This window comes from Ranitomeya variabilis, chromosome 8 (assembly GCF_051348905.1).
Source record: "Ranitomeya variabilis isolate aRanVar5 chromosome 8, aRanVar5.hap1, whole genome shotgun sequence".
NCBI classification, from domain to species: domain Eukaryota; kingdom Metazoa; phylum Chordata; class Amphibia; order Anura; family Dendrobatidae; genus Ranitomeya; species Ranitomeya variabilis.
Genome location: NC_135239.1, coordinates 215,852,511 through 215,865,665, shown reverse-complemented (window position 1 = coordinate 215,865,665; position 13,155 = coordinate 215,852,511). Strand labels below are relative to the sequence as shown.

Below are 13,155 nucleotides of genomic sequence, written 5' to 3'. Positions count from 1 at the left end.
CAGGGGTCTATGCTTGGCCCTGGGTAGTGGGTCCGTACCGGGGACATCGGGGGCTTATGCTTGGCCCTAGGTAGGGGGTTCGTACCGAGGACATCAGGGGTCTATGCTTGGCCCTAGGTAGGGGGTTCGTACCGAGGACATCAGGGGTCTATGCTTGGCCCTAGGTAGGGGGTCCGTACCGGGGACATCAGGGGTCTGTGCTTGTCCCTGGTTAGGGGGTCCGTACCGGGGACATCAGGGGTCTGGGTAGGGGGTCCGTACTGGGACATCAGGGGTCTATGCTTGGCCCTAGGTAGGGGGTTCGTACCGAGGACATCAGGGGTCTATGCTTGGCCCTAGGTAGGGGGTCCGTACCGGGGACATCAGGGGTCTGTACTTGTCCCTGGTTAGGGGGTCCGTACCGGTGACATCAGGGGTCTTTGCTTGGCCCTGGGTAGGGTGTCCATACCGGGGACATCAGGGGTCTATGCTTGTCCCTAGGTAGGGGGTCCGTACCTGGGACATCAGTGGTCTATACTTGGCCCTGGGTAGGGGGTCCATACCGGGGACATCAGGGGTCTATGCTTGGCCCTGAGCAGGGGCTCTGTACCGGGGACATCAGGGGTCTATACTTGGCCCTGGGTAGGGGGTCTGTACTGGGGACATCAGGGGTCTATGCTTGGCCCTGAGCAGGGGCTCTGTACCGGGGACATCAGGGGTCTTTGCTTGGTCCTGGGTACGGGGTCCGTACTGGGTACATCAGGGGTCTATGCTTGGCCCTGGGTAGGGGGCTCTGTACCAGGTGCATCAGGGGTCTTTGCTTGGCCCTGGGTACGGGGTCCGTACTGGGTACATCAGGGGTCTATGCTTGGCCCTGGGTAGGGGGCTCTGTACCAGGTGCATCAGGGGTCTTTGCTTGGCCCTGGGTACGGGGTCCGTACTGGGTACATCAGGGGTCTATGCTTGGCCCTGAGCAGGGGCTCTGTACCGGGGACATCAGGGGTCTATACTTGGCCCTGAGCAGGGGCTCTGTACCGGGGACATCAGGGGTCTATACTTGGCCCTGGGTAGGGGGTCCGTACTGGGTACATCAGGGGTCTATGCTTGGCCCTGAGCAGGGGCTCTGTACCGGGTGCATCAGGGGTCTTTGCTTGGCCCTGGGTAGGGGGTCCGTACTGGGTACATCAGGGGTCTATACTTGGCCCTGAGCAGGGGGTCTGTACCGGGGACATCAGGGGTCTATACTTGGCCCTGAGCAGGGGGTCTGTACCGGGGACATCAGGGGTCTATACTTGGCCCTGAGCAGGGGGTCTGTACCGGGGACATCAGGGGTCTATACTTGGCCTTGGGTAGGGGGTCCGTACTGGGTACATCAGGGGTCTATGCTTGGCCCTGGGTAGGGGGCTCTGTACCGGGTGCATCAGGGGTCTTTGCTTGGCCCTGGGTAGGGGGTCCGTACTGGGTACATCAGGGGTCTATACTTGGCCCTGAGCAGGGGCTCTGTACCGGGTGCATCAGGGGTCTTTGCTTGGCCCTGGGTAGGGGGTCCGTACTGGGTACATCAGGGGTCTATACTTGGCCCTGAGCAGGGGGTCTGTACCGGGGACATCAGGGGTCTATACTTGGCCCTGAGCAGGGGGTCTGTACTGGGGACATCAGGGGTCTATACTTGGCCCTGAGCAGGGGGTCCGTACCGGGGACATCAGGGGTCTATACTTGGCCCTGAGCAGGGGGTCTGTGCCGGGGACATCAGGGGTCTATACTTGGCCCTGGGTAGGGGGATGTGATCTGCTGAAGTCAGAGATAAATATGGACGCCTATGTGCTGGGTGGTCCCATGTACATAGCGGGGGGGTGGGGTACAAACTATTTAGGATGTAACTGATACCACTCTGCAAGCGTTTTTAACCTCACTCACAGCTGTTCCATCGGAGATGCTAATATTTACACGCCCTGCTATCTCCCATCACCGGTCAGCATTTCTGGCTGTCGCACCCATCACGTCCACAAAGAATCCAAAAATAAATCTCATTTCTCTTCTACATTTAATATCTGTTTTTGAGACCGTGCGCTGACAATATGGTTGCCGTCCTCCAGCAGTCAGTGATCACCCAGCTTTCCCAGGCTCCTCAGTATGGTGCATGTACTGAACCGATCCGGGGACCTGAGGAAAGTGGGCTGACAATATGGCTGCCGTCTGCCCCCACATTGGTTCCTGTGCGTCTGGATGGCCGGTACACCCAGTTATTCGCTGTGTGTGACAGGAATGGTGGCTGGATCTCCTCCCACAATCAGATTGGTTCCCACCATTACTGGTGGTCCTGGGTGGGACTGTACATTATCCTCGCCGTGCCCCGGAGGAATCCACGGTATTTCGGCAGCGCTGCGGGATTGACGCCTGTCAGGTAACACATTGACGCTCAGGGGTGCGATCTGTGGACGGGTTTCATTCTGTCTTCACCACTGACTTTTGGCTTCTTTTTTTAACCCGTGTTATTGTAAAGGGAAGCGCCCCACATTCTGAGGTGGTTTTTAGTGAGTGATATTCAGTAGTTGACAGAGCGATAGGACATTTTGGAGGCATTTTTGGGGCGACTGCCCCCGCTCCTCATAGGCTGCATGCACCAGATGTGACGGACCCTGCCACTTCTCCATAGGGATCGTCCTTTGAGTTTTTGACACGGCGTCTTCCAGTTCCCGCTGAGTGGATGGGATTTCTAGAATCCACGGGATGTCAGTTTCTCTTGTGGGTGCAGAGTTTTTTTTACGTGCAGATTCTCACCATAAATTACATCAAGTGTGGAGAAAACGCGTGGAATCCGAACATGATCGTATCAATAAAGTTTTGTCAAAGCCAAAAACCAGGAAGTATCCAAATCAAAGCGGTTTAGTATAAAACGTGACACCAAAAAAAACAAACGGCAACATCAAAAACGTGATGAAAAAGTCTAGAAACAAGGCACAAGCAGACAATGGAGAGAATGGAGCCGAGAGGTGCAGAAACACCGCAGCACTGAAAACTCTACAGAACTCATTGTGGGACCCCAGAAAACCAGGTCACAAACACAAAATAATAAAAATAAAACATTAAAAAAATCTTATTAAAAACCCCCAAAACCGCCCCCAGTCGTCCTCCTTCACACGCAACCACCAAAGTAATCTGTGTTCATCCAACAGCCACAATTTGAGGCAAGTTCAGCCTAAGCCTCAGAGTGGTCGTCCCCTGGGCTGAGCGTTGTAGCGAGGCGGCAGGAAAGGGGTCCTGCTCCCGGCGGTCCGGCCGCAGTTCACAGCTTATTGATTGGGTATTGTGTAGCGGTGGGATGTTGACACGAGCTGCTGTTAATGGTCTGCAGCGGGATCGTTGTCTGATTGTGACACCCCCCCCCGTTCCCTCTCCCACTCTCCGCACATTAACCATCTCCTGTCCAGCTGGCGCTACATCTGCAGGCTGCACCCAATTTATAACATACGGCGCCATACATCAGTGACACCCGGTGCTTTCTATGGTGACGGTGTCTCCATGGCGCTCCATCCGCTCGGAGGTAGATCTGATCTGCTTGGTCTTCTCTCCCCGGTCGGAGGACCTGGACGCAGCTTATTAGGACTATTCTTGGCCGCTCCGTGTGGCGGGGGCGCACCGGTTGTCCGAGCTGTTGCTTTGTTCCCATTATCTGAGCGCTGACGCGCCCGGTTGGGCGATGATCAGGGCAGAGCGCTTGTTGGATCCCATCTTCTCGATCTCAGCATTTAGGTTCCCCAGATTCTGATCCGAATTGCGCAGAATTTCCAAGCGAACCGGCGTCTCGTCTTTTTCACTTTATTTTTGGTGTGAACTCGGTTATCAAGAACTGACTCCTTGTATCTGTCTGCCGGTAAACTGACTCATGGCAATCGTTAAAGAGGGGTCGTCTGGCCATGATGGGGTTAGAAGGGGCAGTACCCACCAGACAAGACCCCAGTCTGCATGCTGTGGGGGTCTCTCCTTTTGGCCACTTGTAGATCTTGATACCCTCGATATTTGAAAGAAAATGTCTTGCTTTATTCGTGATCACAGCCGATTATCGGAGATGTTAGGTCATCATTGGCAGCCATCATGGACTATCCCTTTAAATTGGCCTCCTGAGACGATAGCCTGCAAAGAGCCATCAACATTTATTTTTTTTGGGGGGGGAAATCAATGATTAGTACAATGAAGGGTCCTAGGCTTATCCCTTCCGCTGGCTCTACCCTATACCCCAGCGCTTCTGATTTGGATGGCCGGCATTGAGCTTGGGCAGGCCAGCATTGGATGATGGCTTTGTTGGTGGTGACCGGAAGGCTTTGCTGGTGTTGGTGGTGACCGGGGGGCTTTGCTGGTGTTGGTGGTGACCGGGGGGCTTTGCTGGTGTTGGTGGTGACCGGGGGGCTTTGCTGGTGTTGGTGGTGACCGGGGGGGCTTTGCTGGTGTTGGTGGTGACCGGGGGGGCTTTGCTGGTTTTGGTGGTGACCGGGGGGCTTTGCTGGTGTTGGTGGTGACCGGGGGGCTTTGCTGGTGTTGGTGGTGACCGGTGGGCTTTGCTGGTGTTGGTGGTGACCGGGGGGCTTTGCTGGTGTTGGTGGTGACCGGAGGGCTTTGCTGGTGTTGGTGGTGACCGGGGGGGCTTTGCTGGTGATGGTGGTGACCGGAGGGCTTTGCTTGTGTTGGTGGTGACAGGGGGGCTTTGCTGGTGTTGGTGGTGACCGGGGGGCTTTGCTGGTGTTGGTGGTGACCGGGGGGCTTTGCTGGTGTTGGTGGTGACCGGAGGGCTTTGCTGGTGTTGGTGGTGACCGGGGGGGCTTTGCTGGTGTTGGTGGTGACCGGAGGGCTTTGCTGGTGTTGGTGGTGACCGGGGGGCCTTTGCTGGTGTTGGTGGTGACCGGGGGGGCTTTGCTGGTGTTGGTGGTGACCGGAGGGATTTGCTGGTGTTGGTGGTGACCGGGGGGCTTTGCTGGTGTTGGTGGTGACCGGGGGGCTTTGCTGGTGTTGGTGGTGACCGGTGGGCTTTGCTGGTGTTGGTGGTGACTGGGGGGGCTTTGCTGGTGTTGGTGGTGACCGGGGGGGCTTTGCTGGTGTTGGTGGTGACCGGGGGGGCTTTGCTGGTGTTGGTGGTGACCGGGGGGGGGGCTTTGCTGGTGTTGGTGGTGACTGGGGGGGGCTTTGCTGGTGTTGGTGACCGGGGGGGCTTTGCTGGTGTTGGTGGTGACCGGGGGGCTTTGCTGGTGTTGGTGGTGACCGGGGGGGCTTTGCTCGTGTTGGTGGTGACCGGAGGGCTTTGCTGGTGTTGGTGGTGACCGGAGGGCTTTGCTGGTGTTGGTGGTGACCGGGGGGCTTTGCTGGTGTTGGTGGTGACCGGAGGGCTTTGCTGGTGATGGTGGTGACCGGAGGGCTTTGCTGGTGTTGTTGGTGACCGGGGGGCTTTGCTGGTGTTGGTGGTGACCGGAGGGCTTTGCTGGTGTTGGTGGTGACTGGGGGGCTTTGCTGGTGTTGGTGGTGACCGGGGGGCTTTGCTGGTGTTGGTGGTGACCGGGGGGCTTTGCTGGTGTTGGTGGTGACCGGGGGGCTTTGCTGGTGTTGGTGGTGACCGGGGGGCTTTGCTGGTGTTGGTGGTGACCGGGGGGCTTTGCTGGTGTTGGTGGTGACTGGGGGGCTTTGCTGGTGTTGGTGGTGACCGGGGGGCTTTGCTGGTGTTGGTGGTGACCGGAGGGCTTTGCTGGTGTTGGTGGTGACCGGGGGGCTTTGCTGGTGTTGGTGGTGACCGGGGGGCTTTGCTGGTGTTGGTGGTGACCGGGGGGCTTTGCTGGTGTTGGTGGTGACCGGGGGGCTTTGCTGGTGTTGGTGGTGACCGGGGGGCTTTGCTGGTGTTGGAGGTGACCGGGGGGCTTTGCTGGTGTTGGTGGTGACCGGGGGGCTTTGCTGGTGTTGGTGGTGACCGGGGGACCTTGCTCGGGGTTCTTGTTGCCGTCTGTGCCTCTTTCTTTAGCGTCGATGTTGTCTGTGGAGGTAATTATGAAGCCGCCGCTGTTTCCCGCCGTCCCCTCCGTCCATTATAGGAGCAGTGGGGGGATTCTCGCGTGCGCCCCTTATAATCCGCTCTTATGTGACGCCACCGCATAAACCGCTGCCAGTAACGAGGTCAGTGCTGAATTTGGGAACGAGGCCGCTCCTGCCGCTGCTCCCGCCACCGCTCGGGGAGGGGGATGATCCGGGCACGAGGCGGCAGCATGTTCTCCGGATTGCGCTCTCGTATCATCGGTCGGGTTCCCTTTTTTCCACCGTCCGGTACATTATGGAGGAAGCCGCCATGATAGGAATTTAGTGGGAGAAAAATTCCAGCGGCCATTACACCGGGTAATTTATATGGCTGCCGATTGTGCGCCTGGGGAAATATATTTCACAGGTAATTTCCCATCTGTCGGCCTGTGAAGGAAGCCATTATTCTAGCTAAAAAAGAGATCATGATGTCAAGAGAACCATTAACCCTTTCAGGGTCGGCGCCTCCTGGCACGCGCCTGGTTAACAGCAGCGGATGGAAATTCTGGCATTTCTGGGATGGCTGACGAGTCTGACAACCAGCAAGAAACCATAGGACGAGTGCGGAGGCGGCGTCAGATCATACTGATGGGAATGGTGGATGGTGGGAGTCGTAGTGCCGCAGGGACATGGACATATGGCGCTGACCATCTTCATGCGCCTCTGATTAGTCCTTTTTTGGGAAAGCTGAGAATCAACCAACATGGCTGTCGTAATGGCCACTGCAAAAGATTCACAACAGCGTGCGAACCATCCTGACCCTGTGTCACAGGCAGATCCCATTCAGGACTATTGCAGAGCTGGGTGGCAACCAATATGGTCGCCCTGACTATTGTAGTGCTGGTTGTCACCCAGCTTTCCCAGACTCTGCTGTGAAGACAGCCTTACTGGTTGTCACTCTTGCCTGAGCTGCCATACTGGTTGTCACTCTTGTGTGAGCCGCCATATTGGTTGTCACTCTTGTGTGAGCCGCCATATTGGTTGTCACTCTTGTGTGAGCCACCATTTTGGTTGTCACTCTTGATGAGCCGCCACATTTGTTGTCACTCTTGCCTGAGCTGCCATACTGGTTGTCACTCTTGATGAGCCGCCATACTGGTTGTCACTCTTGTGTGAGCCGCCATACTGGTTGTCACTCTTGTGTGAGCCGCCATATTGGTTGTCACTCTTGCCTGAGCCGCCATATTGGTTGTCACTCTTGCCTGAGCCGCCATATTGGTTGTCACTCTTGCCTGAGCCGCCATATTGGTTGTCACTCTTGATGAGCCGCCATACTGGTTGTCACTCTTGTGTGAGCCGCCATATTGGTTGTCACTCTTGTGTGAGCCACCATATTGGTTGTCACTCTTGTGTGAGCCGCCATATTGGTTGTCACTCTTGCCTGAGCCGCCATATTGGTTGTCACTCTTGATGAGCCGCCATTTTGGTTGTCACTCTTGTGTGAGCCACCATATTGGTTGTCACTCTTGTGTGAGCCGCCATATTGGTTGTCACTCTTGCCTGAGCCGCCATATTGGTTGTCACTCTTGATGAGCCGCCATTTTGGTTGTCACTCTTGTGTGAGCCACCATATTGGTTGTCACTCTTGTGTGAGCCGCCATATTGGTTGTCACTTTTGTGTGAGCAGTAACAGCGTTGGTTGCTTGGACATTAATCTGTAGAGACCTGAGAGCGGACATGCTGGAGCTTGTAGTTCTACATGGGTGTAACCACTTTGCTGTACCCCGTCTTGCCATCGTCCTCTCATTTCTAAGGGTTAACCCGATTCCAGGTTGCCTCCGCTGAGTGATGGAGACACGGTGGGGACGCTGCCCCGTGGCGCGGATGCCGCCATTACACGCTGATAATGCGCTATTGATTGAGCCGGATGTCCTGGTTTACATTGATAAAGCAGGCGGCGCGGACAGGTCCTGTGCTCAGTGTTTAATGACGGTCACCGCCGCCACCGCCATTAATAGCACTTCATTATTAGCCTCGCGTTACCGCTCGCGCCGCCGTCATTCATCACCGCCGCTCGTGTCGCTACGTGACGGACGACTTTTATGTTTTATTGATTATGTAAAAAATATCTAATGCTCCGCAGGTCTGCCTCCTGATTGGCTGCGATAAACGCCACGGCGGCAAGTGACGCCAAATCCGTACGTAAGGAGACGCTCGGGGCGTTCTCAGGGTATGTGCACACGTTGCGGAATTTGCTGCGGATTTTTCCGCAGCGGATTTGGAAAATCCGCAGTGCAAAACCACTGCGGTTTTCACGCGGTTTCTTCTGCGGATTCCTCTGCGGGTTTTCAACTGCACTTTCCTATTGGTGCAGGTTGAAAACCGCTGCAGAATCCGCAGAAAGAAGTGACATGCTACTTCTTTTTTTCCGCAGTGTTTCCGCGCAGAATTTTCCGCAGCATGTGCACTGCGGATTTTATTTTCCATAGGGTAACATTGTACTGTACACCGCATGGAAAACTGCTGCGGATCCGCAGCTTCAAAACCGCTGCGGATCCGCAGCAAAATCCGCAACGTGTGTACATACCCTCACAAGATGAGCAATAACTCAGCGGATCCAGATCTCTGCTTGCTTTAAGAGAATAGAATCAGAATAATTATCATCTAGAGGCTTCAGACCAGCTGCGGGGTGCCTGCCGGGGGCTGCGGGGTGTCTGGCGGGGGGGCTGTGGGGAGTTCTGGCGGGGGTGCTGTGGGGAGTTCTGGCAGGGGCTGCGGGGTGTCTGGCGGGGGTCTGCGGGGTGTCTGGCGGGGTGTCTGGCGGTGGCTGCGGGGTGTCTGGCGGGGTGTCCTGGAAGGGGGTCTGTGGGTTGTCTTGCGGGGTGTCTGGCAGGGGCTACGGTCTGTCAGGTGGAATAAGGGTGGGCTGGAAGAGTGTCGGGCAGGGGGATGAGGGTGTCGGGCTAGCAGGCAGCGTGTAGGGGGAGGATAGGGAGAAGCACAGCAGGGTGTAGGGTTGGGGGCTAGATGGTGGTGCAACTGGCTGGTAGGCTATTGGTCTAGCTAGCAAGGTGCAGTGGTGGGGTTGACAGGGCAGGTGGGGCTGCAGGATGTTTGGCCAGCTAGCAAGGTGCCAGGGTGGAGTGTGGGGGTGGCTGGTTGTCAGTGTGTTGGGTTCCGCTAGCAAGGTGTCAGGGGTTGGAGGGGGCTGCCAGGTTGTCAGCACCAAGGAGAGATTTGTGCTACAAGGTTCAGTCAGTAATAAACCTTCAGCTGTGAGAGAAGAACTAGGCCAAGACAAGAAATCTTGCTGCAAAGCAGAGGAGGAGGCAGAGGCCGCTGAGCCCTGAATATTAACCATAAGGAAACCAAACCAAACTACCTGCTGGAAGCTTGAGAAAGTTGCAGAACTCTATTTAATGGCACTGTATAGCCCCCTATTGTACCCGTCCTCTGCCCCCACTACCTTTCTGCCCCCCTATTGTTGTACCCGTCCTCTGCCCCCACTACCTTTCTGCACGTGATTGTTGCACCCGTCCTCTTCCCCCATTACCTTACTGTTGCTGCTTGTTAGTTTTCTGCCCCCACTACCTTACTGCTACTGCTTTTTGCACCCTTCCCCTTCCCCCACTACTTTACTGCTGCTGCTTGTTGCACCCGTCATTTCTCCCACTATCTTACTACGGCTGCTTGTTGCTCCCATCCTCTCCCCCACTACCTTACTTCCCCTGCTTGTTGCACCCGTCCTCTGCCCCCACTACCTTACTTCCCCTGCTTGTTGCACCCGTCCTCTGCCCCCACTACCTTACTTCCCCTGCTTGTTGCACCCGTCCTCTGCCCCCACTACCTTACTTCCCCTGCTTGTTGCACACGTCCTCTGCCCCCACTACCTTACTTTCGCTGCTTGTTGCTCCCGTCCTCTCCCCCACTACCTTACTTCCCCTGCTTGTTGCTTCCGTCCTCTGCCCCCACTACCTTACTTCCGCTGCTTGTTGCACCCGTCCTCTGCCCCCACTACCTTACTTCCGCTGCTTGTTGCTCCCGTCCTCTGCCCCCACTACCTTACTTCCGCTGCTTGTTGCTCCCGTCCTCTGCCCCCACTACCTTACTTCCCCTGCTTGTTGCTCCCGTCCTCTGCCCCCACTATCTTACTTCCGCTGCTTGTTGCACCCGTCCTCTCCCCCACTACCTTACTTCCCCTGCTTGTTGCACACGTCCTCTGCCCCACTACCTTACTTCCCCTGCTTGTTGCACACGTCCTCTGCCCCCACTACCTTACTTTCGCTGCTTGTTGCTCCCGTCCTCTCCCCCACTACCTTACTTCCCCTGCTTGTTGCTCCCGTCCTCTGCCCCCACTACCTTACTTCCGCTGCTTGTTGCACCCGTCCTCTGCCCCCACTACCTTACTTCCGCTGCTTGTTGCACCCGTCCTCTCCCCCACTACCTTACTTCCGCTGCTTGTTGCACCCATCCTCTGCCCCCACTACCTTACTTCCGCTGCTTGTTGCTCCCGTCCTCTGCCCCCACTACCTTACTTCCGCTGCTTGTTGCTCCCGTCCTCTGCCCCACTACCTTACTTCCCCTGCTTGTTGCACACGTCCTCTGCCCCACTACCTTACTTCCCCTGCTTGTTGCACACGTCCTCTGCCCCCACTACCTTACTTTCGCTGCTTGTTGCTCCCGTCCTCTCCCCCACTACCTTACTTCCCCTGCTTGTTGCTCCCGTCCTCTGCCCCCACTACCTTACTTCCGCTGCTTGTTGCACCCGTCCTCTGCCCCCACTACCTTACTTCCGCTGCTTGTTGCACCCGTCCTCTCCCCCACTACCTTACTTCCGCTGCTTGTTGCACCCATCCTCTGCCCCCACTACCTTACTTCCGCTGCTTGTTGCTCCCGTCCTCTGCCCCCACTACCTTACTTCCGCTGCTTGTTGCTCCCGTCCTCTGCCCCACTACCTTACTTCCCCTGCTTGTTGCACACGTCCTCTGCCCCACTATCTTACTTCCGCTGCTTGTTGCTCCCGTCCTCTGCCCCCACTACCTTACTTCCGCTGCTTGTTGCACCCATCCTCTGCCCCCACTACCTTACTTCCGCTGCTTGTTGCACCCGTCCTCTCCCCCACTACCTTACTTCCGCTGCTTGTTGCACCCGTCCTCTCCCCCACTACCTTACTTCCCCTGCTTGTTGCACCCGTCCTCTGCCCCCACTACCTTACTTCCGCTGCTTGTTGCACACGTCCTCTGCCCCACTATCTTACTTCCGCTGCTTGTTGCTCCCGTCCTCTGCCCCCACTACCTTACTTCCGCTGCTTGTTGCACCCATCCTCTGCCCCCACTACCTTACTTCCCCTGCTTGTTGCACACGTCCTCTGCCCCACTACCTTACTTCCGCTGCTTGTTGCACCCGTCCTCTGCCCCCACTACCTTACTTCCGCTGCTTGTTGCTCCCGTCCTCTGCCCCCACTACCTTACTTCCGCTGCTTGTTGCACCCATCCTCTGCCCCCACTACCTTACTTCCCCTGCTTGTTGCACACGTCCTCTGCCCCACTACCTTACTTCCGCTGCTTGTTGCACCCGTCCTCTGCCCCCACTACCTTACTTCCGCTGCTTGTTGCACCCATCCTCTGCCCCCACTACCTTACTTCCCCTGCTTGTTGCACACGTCCTCTGCCCCACTACCTTACTTCCGCTGCTTGTTGCACCCGTCCTCTGCCCCCACTACCTTACTTCCGCTGCTTGTTGCACCCGTCCTCTCCCCCACTACCTTAATTCCCCTGCTTGTTGCTCCCGTCCTCTGCCCCCACTACCTTACTTCCCCTGCTTGTTGCACACGTCCTCTGCCCCACTACCTTACTTCCGCTGCTTGTTGCACCCGTCCTCTCCCCCACTACCTTACTTCCGCTGCTTGTTGCACCCGTCCTCTCCCCCACTACCTTACTTCCGCTGCTTGTTGCACCCGTCCTCTGCCCCCACTACCTTACTTCCCCTGCTTGTTGCACACGTCCTCTGCCCCACTACCTTACTTCCCCTGCTTGTTGCACCCGTCCTCTGCCCCCACTACCTGACTTCCCCTGCTTGTTGCACACGTCCTCTGCCCCACTACCTTACTGACCCTTTCCATTCTCTCTTGCAGGATGCAGTACTGGGCCACACGGCTGGAGCGAGAGTTTCACCAAGTCATGAGGAACTTTGCGGGGTCTCAACAGTTACAGGGGGTGAGTACTACTTCATCTTCCCAGACACGAAGCGTAAGACTGGAGTCCGGGGGGCTTCCAGGGGCTCCGCGTCATCTGTTGTCTGACATTTTGGGGCTTCTCACGTCTTCAGGTTCATTCCATTTTCTGTCCAGCGTCAGCTCGATCTGATGGTGCAGTGTGTGAGCAGATGGCTGGGGATGACGCCGTACCTTGTGAATGTAGTGTCACCCAGCTTTCCTAGACTCCTGAACAGATCTGCCCGGATGCACAGTGACTCTTCTCCCCATAACTGTAACGTTGCACAACTAGGCGGATTTGACAACCAATATGGCTGCTTCTGCGGGTATGAGAGGTGTCAGTCAGCTCCCTTCTGATTGGCCGCTCTGTCCGCCTGCATTGTCAGGTGTACTCTCCTTTCAGGATTCTGGTGAAGCAGGGTGCCGCTCTCCCTCCTCATCCATCTCTCTCCACATACAGGAGAAACATATGTTGTGACTCTTAGTGAATTAGCATAATGAGGCCGCCTCTCATGAATAATGCATGTGCGTCCTGCCGGCGGTGGCCTCCTCCGGATAGTGTCACGCTGTCACTGATACGTTGTTTATTATTTTAATTAAGAGCATCGTCGTAATGTCGCATCAGGAGGAGCCGGCCGGGCGCTACCTCTGCTGCGAGCACCGCCGGACGCAGCCGCCTTATCTATTCCGCGCGTCTGGAAAGTGCGATTTCAAGAATGTCGTAATCAATAAATCTACGTGATCTATCTTCTGTCATGTTCATCAGCCAATGAAGGTGGGACTACAAGTCCCAGTGGTTGCTTAGTACTGTTGTCATTGCCAAGATCGCAACATCTTCCTTAAGTCTTGCATCCATATTTGAGAAAACAGCGTCACAACCAATATGGCCTCCAATACTGCGTCCACGGGGGCTGACAACCGCCTTTGGTAGGTTTAGTTCGAGTGACGGACAAGTTGTTAATCAGCTTTCC

General features: G+C 56.2%; 1 protein-coding gene across 8 annotated transcripts in view; it reads left to right on the top strand.

Moving 5' to 3' along the window:
- CACNA2D2 (calcium voltage-gated channel auxiliary subunit alpha2delta 2) overlaps positions 1–13,155 on the top strand; it is a 208,470-nt gene that overhangs the window by 21,180 nt on the left and 174,135 nt on the right. For all 8 annotated transcript variants that reach the window (XR_013218499.1, XR_013218503.1, XR_013218500.1 and 5 more), the window contains exon 2: positions 12,104–12,185. Coding sequence is in view for 1 of the 8 variants with exons in the window: in XM_077277026.1 (XP_077133141.1) it covers positions 12,104–12,185 (82 nt within the window). In the remaining 7 variants the exon portion in view is untranslated. The remainder of the gene's footprint in view (positions 1–12,103; positions 12,186–13,155) is intronic.